Raw genomic sequence first — 12,205 nt, 5'->3', positions numbered from 1 at the left:
GGGCCTGGGCCTCTCAAACACCTTACCCTAAACGCTCTTAAACACTAGCTAGGAAGAAAACAATTTTTAACTAAAAATGTAACATGTAATGCAGCTAGCACAATTCTTTTCTTGAACATGTGATACCACAAAGGGATATGAGTGTGCATACACATGCATATATAAATATACATAAACCATAGAGGCACTTAAATCATTAATATGCAAAGACTCGTTGATAGCACATGGTTCCTCTGCACCATTACTGCTCCTCCCATTCTATTTCTCTCTACTAGAGTTCCTTTCACACCTTTGCTTCTTTTTTTCAATTTACCTTCACCAGCAATTGTGCACATGCATACACAGGGACTATGATGTCAGAGTCCTGCCATGCACACACAGGGACTATATGATGTCAGAGTCCTGCCATGCATGCACAGGGACTATATGATGTCAGAGTCCTGCCATGCACGCACAGGGACTATGATGTCAGAATCCTGCCATGCACGCACAGGGACTATGATGTCAGAATCCTGCCATGCACGCACAGGGACTATGATGTCAGAGTCCTGCCATGCATGCACAGAGACTATATGATGTCAGAGTCCTGCCATGCATGCACAGAGACTATATGATGTCAGAGTCCTGCCATGCAATCTATTCAATCACAAATCACCAGATGATGGGATTTAAGAAATCTTCATGTTCACTCTCATTTATACATGAATAAGTTTTTTTTTTTTTTTTTAAAAAATGCAGGTAAGTACATCTTTACCTAGCAACAGTAGAAATACTTGTATTCTACTAGGGCTGACATGACTTTTGGGGGCAATGGGGTGGTTCCAGACAGGATTTCTCTGTGTAGCCCTGGCTGTCCTAGAACTCACTTTGTAGACCAGGCTGGTCTCAAACTTGGAGATCCAGCTGTCTCTGCCTCCTGAGTCCTGGGATTAAATGTGTGCACTACCACTTCCCGGCTGACTTTTTACTCTTCTTCTAAAAAAGTTTTAATAATTTGAGCTTAGAAATGAACAAGGAGAGGTATTATAGGATTTTGTAATTTTGGTAAGTGAATTCAAGACTTGTTCTTGGTTATAAACACGACTTATTTGATAACAAATAAATAATTTGGTTCAGGAATATAACTTTCACATGAGACTTGCTCCTAAGGAAAGCATGTGGCATCTATCCACAACCATATTGAGACTGGTTTCCAGTGTAATTTTCATGAGAAGTGAGCTTTTGTATTATGTTTACCACATTTCTTGGTGCTAAGCCATGAGAACAGACACCGTGAGAAGACTTACCCACTCTTCTTCGTCATAGTCAGAGTGATGTGGTATGGAGTCTTGTCTTCTCAGCTGAGGGGGCTCATCCAGGGGACAAGTGTCCTCTGTGCTGTCCTTAGGAGAGGGTGGCTTCTTAAGGATGCCTCCTGGCCTTGCCGTGTAGAGAGCTAAAAGAGCGCTCCTGACCAGCTGATCCTTGAAGGCGTGTACAAAAAGCTCAGTCTGGAAGGAAATTGATGAGGATTAGAAACCCAGGGTAGGCATCTCTGCACAGAGCTGTGACAAGGTCAATTGCAGATTTGTTGGTACTTAAGTAGGCCATGTGTGGGGGGAAAGCACAGGCACCGAGGAGGGAGAGTGATTCACACCAATCAATGGGAAATAGTTTGGTTTGGGGATGCTGCCGAGGACTGCAGTCCTCCTGTTTTAAAATGCTGAGGTTTTAAATGTACTATAAACACCATCTGTCATCTCAGCCGCTTCTCTTTGTGCTTGACAGTCTTTGGAGGTATATATCACTGGGGACAATCATTTCAACAACTACCTGCTATACCTCTCAAGCAATCCCGAACACATCCCAAAGGAAAGCCTGATTGCGCTATGTCTATTTTATATTTAAAGCAGAAATAGAGGCTACAGGGGGAAAACCTGCATTACAAAAAAAATTCAGAGTGCTTTCATATCCTGCAAAGATTTCAACAGATTAGAGTTCCCTGTGATAATATTTGCTATTTTACAATTTATTATCAACCTCAAGCTGTCTCCTTAGCCACATCACACCAACAATACGATGTTAATGAGGTAACGATGAAAGTTGCCATGGAAGATTTTACAAGCTGGGGGTAAATACCTGGTAAGCGCCAGAATAATGAGAGCTTGCTACCAGTAAAGAGTTTCACAGCTGCACCTTGCAATTCCCTGATAAAATGTTTAATAGCTTCATCTGTAATAGACCGAAGGATGCAGTAATTGATTTTCTTTAATATAGTAAACTTAACATGTCTGTGACCTAACAGTGTGTTCAAAGACTAGAGAGATAAGCCAGCATTGGCCAATATGGTTCATAGTTCAGTCAGGAAAAGACCCTTTATCTAAGTGCTAGTTTTTGAAGGTTATTGATATCATCATCCATTCATGTAGCAAGCTCAGATGATGCTAACTTAATCACTACTACATTTCAGAGTAATTGTTTCTTGGTCTACCCCCAAATCCAGCCAGGCTAACTCAAGGTTAGTAAATTTTTTCTGTTTCTCTTTGTGAATTTCAATATTTAAAGAGATTCAGGTAATCCCTATGCAAATAAGTGCCAAAATTGTTTATCATATCTGTATATTTTATTCTTTCCAACAACAGATCATGCCATTCTAAAGCCAGAACGGACCTTGTGGTCGATCCTTCATTAATCAGATATAAAACTGTATTAGCTACTTTTCTATTGTCATGATAGAATACCACAACCAAGACAACTTAGAAATCAAAGAATTTGTTTGGGGCTTACAGTTTCAGAGGTGAGTCTATGATGATCAGGGTGGGAGGCATTGCAGCAGGCAGGCAGGCATAGTGCTAGTGCAGTAGCTGAGAGCTCACATCTCAATACAAGGCCAGCTGTCAGATAGAACAGCTGGGACAGACATGGGTACTTGAAATGTCAAAGCCTTCCCCCAGGGATGCATCTCCCCCAACAATGCCACATATCTTCCTAACCCTTCCCAAACAGATCCACCAACTGGGGGCTATGTATCAACCGGGGGCTAAGTATCAAATGTACAAGCCTATGTGGGAAGTTCTCATTCAGATCACCATAAAAAAGGAAAGAAAAAGAAAGAAAGAAATATAACAGTCTGTGTTAACACACTGCTCATTGTCAGCTCAGATGATGCAGGCTGCAAGATGCCTAGCAAATTCAGAAATCCTTCCTTATTGCACCCCACGCAACGCTTGCAAGCAGTCTGGATATCTGTGTCCTTCTTCCCTCCCTCAGTCTGAATCCCCACACATTTTAAAAACTACATGTGTTAGAACTAAATCTCCCTCCTGCAGACTGCCCATGGAATTATTGCTGGTGCAAAAGTTCATTGACTGTTGTCAACATTAAACAAATGTATTAGTTACTCTGTAAGAAAACAATAAATGTGAAATACTGAATATAAAACACTAACAATTAAAAAATACTTTAGAATAAATTTTGAGAAGTCAGCTAGCTTACAATGGAAAAACACAGTGAGTGTCCACTTATACAGTGTGTTAAAATGACAATGGAAGATGCAGAACAAATAATTAAGAAACTAGCTAGTCAGGGTGCATGATAGAAAATGGGCAAACACGCTGTTTACATAATTTCTCATAGTCTGCATATGCCCATTAGTGCTACTTTATTAAAAATGTGAATTTACTCCCTTTCAGGATAACCAAACTTTTGTTTCTTGCTAGTTTCAATACATTCTTTTGATTTATTGTTAGAACAACAACCAGACTCCTTGGCATCCCTGCTACGACTACATCTTAAATTTCTGCAATACATACATAATTACCATTTAGAAGTGTGACTATTCACACAAACTAGAACCTTCTAAAGTATATGACTATTCACATCAACTGGAACCTTCTACAGTACTTAGATATTTACGCCAACTAAAATCTTCTACATTAATTCGCTATTCACACTAACTAGAAACTTCTATAGTACGTGACTACACCAACTCAAATCTTCTACACTTCTTGGCTATTTACACCAACTAGAAATTTTTATAGTACTTGACTGTTCACACCAACGAGAACCTTCTGCAGTCCGTGATATCACTTTTCTGCAATATTTACATAATTACTATATGGAGGTGTGACTATCCACACAAACTAGAATCTTCTACAGTACTTGAGATCACTTTTCTGCAATATTTACATAATTACTACATAGAGGTGTGGCTGTTCACATGAACTAAAATCTTCTACAGTACTTGAGTTCACTTACATAATAAGTTCACTTACATAATCAGTTCACTTACATAATAAGTATATAGGTATGTGGCTATTCACACAAACTAGGATATTCTAGTGTACTTGGTATCACTTTTTCCCAAACATTCACACACAGACTCTCTGCTTCATTTATTTAAATCTCATTTAGAAGATAATGCAATACTTTCTTGCAGACTCTTTTTTTACAGCCAGGACTTCTTTTAGACAGCTAAATACAAAGTAATAACATATTATACAAAAGCCATAAAAGCTGAGCTTTGACTTTCTGTTTGTAGGGAAAATTGTATCTGGATCATTAGGAGCTCTCTGGACCTTTTGAAACATGCACACACAGAATCAAATCTCATCAAAAAATATCAAATATTCCATTTGTGAGATCTGTGTGACTTTAATGTCTTAGTTTTCTTGATAAGCATTTCTCATTAAATAAGATGAGTAGAGGTTAGATGATTTATGATCAAAATAGAAGGTTCTGGAAATTACTAGTTCACTTATTCCAACCCATTTGCATATGACTATTCTTGTATCTGACTATGTAAGACTAGGGGAGACAAACTCAGGGGATGCTGTGATCTGGTTTCTGAGTCACTTATTGATTCTCCTTGAAACATTTTTCCTTTTTTGACTCAGGTTACATTAAGTGGAGAAAACAGATTGTGTTAATGTGTAACAAGGGTAGGCCACATAATTCATTTAAAATGTTGGCTTAACTGTATAGTCAACAATGAAAGAATAGACTCTGAACCTGAGGATGATAATCTATTTCATGTCTTTCAGGATTTTAAAAATGAAAAAAAAATGCTAACTTGGAAGTGAAATATTTTACTTTTATGGAATTTATAAAATTCATATTTCAATGCATCTATTCTTCATGGGAAAACACAGAATTACCTTGAAGTTTAAAAGTACTAAAAATTACTTCTCTCGGGACAGCCAAAGAAAATTTCCTAGGCTTCTGAATATTGATGATAGGAGAGTGGTTAGAGCATGCTCCTCTTCCCCGCTAAAGAATACAACAAATTCAGTAAAATCTATTCTTAGAATTTCATTCTCATTAAAAACAAGGCAATGCTGATCAGACTGCACCTGCAATACAGAAGCAACTGTTGGCAGAAGTAGATGACAGCTACTTTGATAGTCATGTGTACATCAAGAAAAACTCTTATTTATTTTCATATTTTATAAGCTTTACTTATTTCAAAAAGAAAATATTTTTATATTTCACCATTTGGCATAGTGATATTTTTCAGAATTCCTTAAGGGAAATTATAGTGAGCAGCCAGGAAGTTACAGACACCCTGGGTATTTATGTAGCATATACGTAACCTTGAACAGACGATTCAACCATCTCTCAGTTTATACAAACTGCACTTCCGGCCTATAAACGGTTCGGTTCACCATGAAGTGTAAACTTCTTTCTTCTATCTGCAATCCTCTTTTGTGACTGAACTTGTTGTAATTTTTCTTTTGTATCTTTTCACCCCCTGGTCATTCTGGACACTGAATGCGAAACCAGTAACTTAAAAACATTTTCTTAAAAGCATTTTTTTTTCTCTTTGTAATACAACATTTCCTCATAGTCTCAATTTCATCATTAGACTCAGGTCTCTGAAACTGTCTCCACGTACATTCTGAGCCATCTTCAGCAACTTAAAGCCTTTCCAGTAGGAGTGTCAATCTGAACTCAAAGTGGGATCTTGTCTTTGCTTTGCTTTCGTTAGCTTGTGTTCTAAGATATTCCACCCGACGAAATCACTGTTTTATCAAGCCAGAATGCAAATTCCTGGGACATTTTTCCTTAACCTCTTTATGTGGGATTGCTATCCAGTTTCTTCTAGCTAACTCCCCCCCCCCCGCCCAAAATGTGAGATTTAGACCCTTTCTTTACAGCCACATAGTAAATCGCTTTTCCGCAATCCGGGGAACAACTGCCACAGAACCTTTATGGAGTGATTTACTTTTCAAATGCATTCTCTTTTTTCCCCAGGATGATAGTTAAAAGCCACAAATACTAAGATACAAACTACAGAGTCTTAGCCCTGAATAATGGTTCAGAACTTGAATGTTTAGCAAGGTCCCTCAGAAGCGTGACTGGCATAATATGATGCCCAATACTGACCAGAAACGCAACATACCTTCGCACTCAGCCTGTCTGTTGCTATAGGGCTGAACTGTGCAATGCAGGGCACATGTGTGGACATCAGAAGACAAGCAGGAGTCTCAGTCTGCACTTTTGTGGTAAGACTGGGTCTCTCTTTTGTTTGCACTGCGTTCACCAGGATGCCAGGTCTGTGAACTCCAGGAGATTCTCTGTTTCACTTTGCACCTCACTGTAGGAGTATTGAATTATATGCCTGTTTCTCTCTACCCTGCCTCCCATGAGTTCTGGGAACACAGACCTGGGTCTTTACACTTGCACAACAAGCCTTTGCCTATTGAGCCATCTCTCCAGTCCAAAGAATGAGCTATTGTAGCAACTAACTGCATGCTAGTTAGGTGGCTAGGGATCAGTGCTGTATGGTGGAGAATTTTAGCTCTCTATTTCTTCATCTGCATGAACCACCTTTTGCTAGCTGCTTCCATAGGTAGCTGGTGGAATCCCACTTGAATTGCCTAGTTCAATAGGTAATTAGTGGAATCTCATTTGCATTTCTCTTCTAAGAAATGATGCTGAGAAACTTTGCAAGTACTTCCATCCCATTCACACATGTTTGTGGTGGAGTGCCTTTTAAATATCTTTCCATTTTAATTTGGCTGCTGACTTATTAAGTGGCATGAGCACTTTCTAGATTCTGGTACAGGACCGTTATGAGACATGTATTCTCCATAATTTTTTTCAGGTTCATGACTTGACTTTTCCATTTTTAATTAAATATTTATTTATTGTGCATATGTGTGCATGTATGTATGCATGTGTATGAACACTTGCACCACAGGAAGCTTTCAGAGGTCAGAGGACAACTTGCAGGAGCCATTTCTTTCCTACTACCATGTGGGTCCTGAACTTTAACTTAGGGGGCTGGGCCTGTCGCAGGTGTCTTCATTCTTTGAGCCACCGAACAAGCCCCGTTTTACTTTTACATTTTCTTTCAGATCTTACCTCTTGTTAGGTAGAGCTGTCTGCCTGCCTCTCTGTGTGGGTTTGTGCACACAAGTACAGTTTCATGGAGGCCATTAGAGGGCGTCAGATAACCTGGATCTGGAGTTTCGGACACAGTGTGCAGCCAGATGTAGGTGCTGAAAAACCTAACTATGATCCTCTCTGGAAACCTAACTACTAAGGTCCTCTCTGAGAACCTAACTATGGTCTTCTCTGAAAACCTATGATCCTCTCTGAAAACCTAACTATGATCCTCTCTGAAAACCTAGCTATGGTCCTCTCTGAAAACCTAACTATGGTCCTCTCTAAAAACCTATGATCCTCTCTGAAAACGTAACTATGGTCCTCTCTGAAAACCTAACTATGGTCTGCTCTGAAAACCTAAACCTAACTATGGTCCTCTCTGAAAACCTAATTATGGTCCCCTGGAAGAGCCATTGATTTATTTAGCTGTAGAGCCACCTCTCCAGGCTTAATGATACATTAATACTTAATGATGTATTTTCGAAAGTTAAAAATTTATATTTTTGTTATTATCTTTTGAAAATCCCATTTCTCATATTTACAATAATATACAGTAAATAGTATTTTCATTGTTAATCTATCTTTTTAATATTTTTTATTTTGGGGGATCTGAATAAGGTCAAGATTAATTTTATAATGTTCTCAAAGAACTAATAAAGAATATTTAATATAGGATAAAAAGTGTAACTTTAATAAAGTCCTCCATGTATCTTTGCTTGTGGAGTCAGAAGAGGGCATAGACAACACTGGAAAGGGCCATAGACAGTTCTGAGCTGCCATGTAGGTGCTAAAAACCAAAGCCAGGTCCTTTGCAAGAACAATTAGAACTCTTAACCACTGAATCATCAGCAATTTTTTCAATACTAGTTTGGTATTTGTTGATTTATTAGCATACAGTTTGATTTTATATTATCAATTGCTTAATTTGTATTGTATTCTATTAAAGACTGTGTTGTTCTGAGGAAAATTTAGTTTACTTGAAGTAAATGAGACTCTCTCAAGCCTTGTTTTAAAGTCTTCTTCATGTGAATTAACGACAATTCATAATCTAGATTTCTTTTAGCTTTACTATCAGACCCAAATTTCTGAGGACTCTACTCAGAAAATTCCAAGTATATCTCTTCCCTTTGCTGTGTGAACATAAAATATTCATAGCACTGTTTGAGAACTGAGAAAGTTCTGTTGGCTAATGTCTGGTGTGTCTTTCCCTTGACACGTGGTTTATTCATAAGCATGGGTCAGACAAGTGAAGTCTTAAACACTCATTTATAGAGCTTCAGAGTTCTTTCTAGGTTAAGTTCCATCTCTCTTAAACTATACTGCTTGAATCGAGCCAACTCAGAATTCCCAAAGCCTAGCTCCTGTCTTTTCTTTGAGAAATGCCTTTCAGATCCTCTCTCCTGTACTACAGCCTGAAAGCACCTTAGAAAGAAACCTGGGCATGCACAAGGATCCCCTGTCCTCAACTTTTCCTTCTTGAGGAGGATGATACTTGCATCTGTATCACATGTAACACCTTATGACTCTGGCTGGATCGCATGCAAGACAAACGCTTAACGTTATCTTTGACGTTGTCTTTGTCTTTTCTATTCCCTAGTTGACCAATAAATACAACTTTTCATTGTATAACACTTCACTAATTAAATATTTACAATTTGACAGGGATTTTGGAGAGAAGAAAGTAAATCCATACCCTCAATTTTCAACGGAATTTAAGGAAGACGTTCTGAAGTTCTGTTTTGCCCACCACATGTACGTTAACCAATCATTAAGAAGCCAACCTTTTCCTTCCCATTGTCCTTTCGGTTTGGGGAGGTTCAGTTTAGGGATGGTTGAAGTGAATGCACAGTGAGAAACGCCCTCTTAGAACCTAGGTAGCCAACACAGTACCCTCTTCAAGAGTATACACTACTTCAACTGCTGAAAGACTGGCTGCCAGTGCTGCCATCACAGAAAGAGATTCAAGGAAATCTTGGGTTTCAGAAGGAAACAGTTATGTATAGGATTCTGTGGCGGACAGATTCCAGGACTGGAATTTCTTCTGTACATTGTAAGTTTGCCTTCCAAGGTTTACATGCCATTTCTTAAACATTATAGTATTGTGAAACACCCTGTTCTTTGAAAATCCAAGGCTGTAAAAGTTAACAGCCGTGTCTATGTAGAATTTATTTTATAACATCAAGTACAGTACCATGCACAGTTAGTTAACTGCTCAATGGTGCTTTCTGCTGAGCAGGACAATACTGACTTTCTCTGGAATGGAGGGAGAGGTGGACATTTCAAAGCCAATGCCATTCATATTTCTGATCAATGGGATATGTATATGCTATCTACATTTGCCTTACTTTTTAGTTTGAATTTATTTATATTACATATTTCTTTGAATTTTTGTCAAAGATCTTATCTGTATTTTAAGGAAAAGAAAATTGCATTTTTAAATCATCCTGATATTAGCTACTCGCATCATTTGCTAAAATTTTGACTTTTATGTGAAGTTATACACGTTTTTGACAGAATTATTCAGCTAAATTCAGAATTTGTTCTGTGATAAAACAGTTCTGATTAAATTGCATCTTTGATATTTTTATGAACTAATAAGCTACCACAAAGAACAACTGCCCACTAGAAGACATATTGAGACAAGGAGTAGAGAAGTAGCTCAGTGTGTTTGACTGGCATGTGTGAGACCCTGTTTAATACTACAAAGAGATATATACGAAATGTTAAATCATAATGCAACTTAGCTGATTTTTTGTGGTCTAGGCAAAATTACCTAGTAATCATTCATGACTGTGAATTTTCCTTTATGCTCGCCACTGCACATATTCCTTAGCCCAAGAGATCATGCAGATCTTCAGAGGTATATAGTGGTTTAAATAATGCATATCTTCAAAGGTATACAGTGCTGTAGATAATGCATATCTTCAGAGGTATACAGTGGTGTAAATGATGTATATTTTCAAAGGTATACAGTGGTGTAGGTCATGCATATCTTCAGAGGTATACAGTGATGTAGGTCATCCATATCTTCACAAGTATACAGTGGTGTAGGTCATGCATATCTTCAGAGTTATACAGTAGTGTAGGTCATGCATATCTTCAGAGGTATACAGTGATGTTGGTCATGCATATCTTCAGAGGTATACAGTGGTTTAGATAATGCATATCTTCAGAGGTATACAGTGGTGTAGGTCATGCATATCTTCAGAGGTATACAGTGGTGTAGGTCATGCATATCTTCAGAGGTATACAGTGATGTGAGTTCAAATATGGTTCCGCTAGGGACACAGCTTATGTGGGTGCTAACAACTGTTTCACATTTCTGTGCCCCAGTTTATAATGGGAACACTAACAACTTGACAGGATATCAACAGTAAATATTGGAAATGATAGTAGCTACCACATGTAGTTGTGAACACTGGGAACCTCACTGTAAAGGAGCCTTTAATTGATCCTGAGGCAATTCATTCTTCCCTGCCATCATCATTACAACCATTACCATCAAGGCTCTGGAATCTCTTGTTGGAAAGAGAGCTCTTCTTCTGTTTTTATGCTACTCTGTGCCCCTTGGGTTAGGCACAGGGACAAGAAAAGAGTATGAATTCAAAAACATATATACATTTTTTGCAAGTTGTTTGTTCTTTTGTTTAGAAGAAGAGGGCACAGTCTCACAGCACAATTTTCAGTAGCAGCAGAGAAGGTAGGAACTGCTTTGGATCAACAAATATAAACTCCTATCTAAATGTGCCCGCAGTCAGCTGAGATTCCCTCTTGTTCTAGCTTTCTTAGTAGACTCGGGGTCATGGTCATTGATAATACCTATTGCCATGACCTCTGGGTGCCAATGTTTACCTAAGAGCAGAAACACTGCTACCTCAGTTCTAGACTCAAACACCTCCCTCAACATCACTCCGCACTGTCCCAAGCATGTCTCAGAAAGCCCAATTTACTGTTCTCAGCTTTGCCCTACTGTGTCCAGATAGATGCTCAGTGCTGAGTACACCAGCAAGCATAAGCATGGACAGATGCTAATATTTCCTAGATAGTCTGTGGCATCAATTTCTAGAGCAGAAACGTTAAGGAAATATTCCCCAACATATTAGTTTAGAAACAATAAAACAGCGACATGTCAATCAGATGCTTCAGTACTGCACACAGGTGGGATGATCAGGTCTTGAAACCAAACACACAGGATGAACATATAGAAAGTTATGTTGTATAGGGATTGGTGGAAAATGGGTAGGTTTCAGCTGCCCTTGCCTCTAAGGCACCAAAAATAAGCTATGAAATTACAAAATATGCTAATTGGCTTCATTCTTTGAATTCTAAGATCATGCTTATGCCTTAAATAACTCTTTAAATTTACTTTAAAAGTGAATGGTATTTCAGAGTGTGGTGGCACATGCCTTTAATCCCAGCACTCAGGAGAGGCAGGAACATTTCTGAGTTTGAGGCTAGTCTAGTCTACAGAGTGTGCTCCAGGACAGCCAGGGCTACACAGAGAAACCCTGTCTAAGAAAAGAAACAGTGGGTACTATCAATGAGATAACTTTGATTCTCTAATCCACAGAATCATAAGAAATTTTGAAACATAAAACATTCTAGCATAAAATAATAGATTTGATTGAGATTTATGATATCTCCAAAAGGTTTTGTTCATGCTCAACTCACAGACTAAGCCTGAGAAAATCTTTCAAAGACCATGTAGAACTGTTAAATACACACCTCCTTGAAACTCAAGGCCTGAATTTTTAAAGGGATGTGTAACTTATAAACATAACTTTTGGAGGATCCTATTAGTTTCTAGGGTACAAATTTATCAGCAGACGGAGCCTGT

General features: G+C 38.4%; 1 protein-coding gene across 2 annotated transcripts in view; it reads right to left on the bottom strand.

Annotated features, from left to right (window-relative positions):
• The window catches only part of Inpp4b (inositol polyphosphate-4-phosphatase type II B), a 400,041-nt gene that overhangs the window by 117,067 nt on the left and 270,769 nt on the right, over nt 1-12,205 (bottom strand). For both annotated transcript variants that reach the window (XM_038312818.1, XM_038312820.1), the window contains exon 15: nt 1,287-1,490. In XM_038312818.1, coding sequence (XP_038168746.1) covers nt 1,287-1,490 — 204 coding nt within the window. The remainder of the gene's footprint in view (nt 1-1,286; nt 1,491-12,205) is intronic.

This window comes from Arvicola amphibius, chromosome 15 (assembly GCF_903992535.2).
Source record: "Arvicola amphibius chromosome 15, mArvAmp1.2, whole genome shotgun sequence".
NCBI classification, from domain to species: domain Eukaryota; kingdom Metazoa; phylum Chordata; class Mammalia; order Rodentia; family Cricetidae; genus Arvicola; species Arvicola amphibius.
The sequence above is the reverse complement of the archived record's forward strand: the minus strand, read 5'-3'. Positions and strand labels throughout refer to the sequence as shown.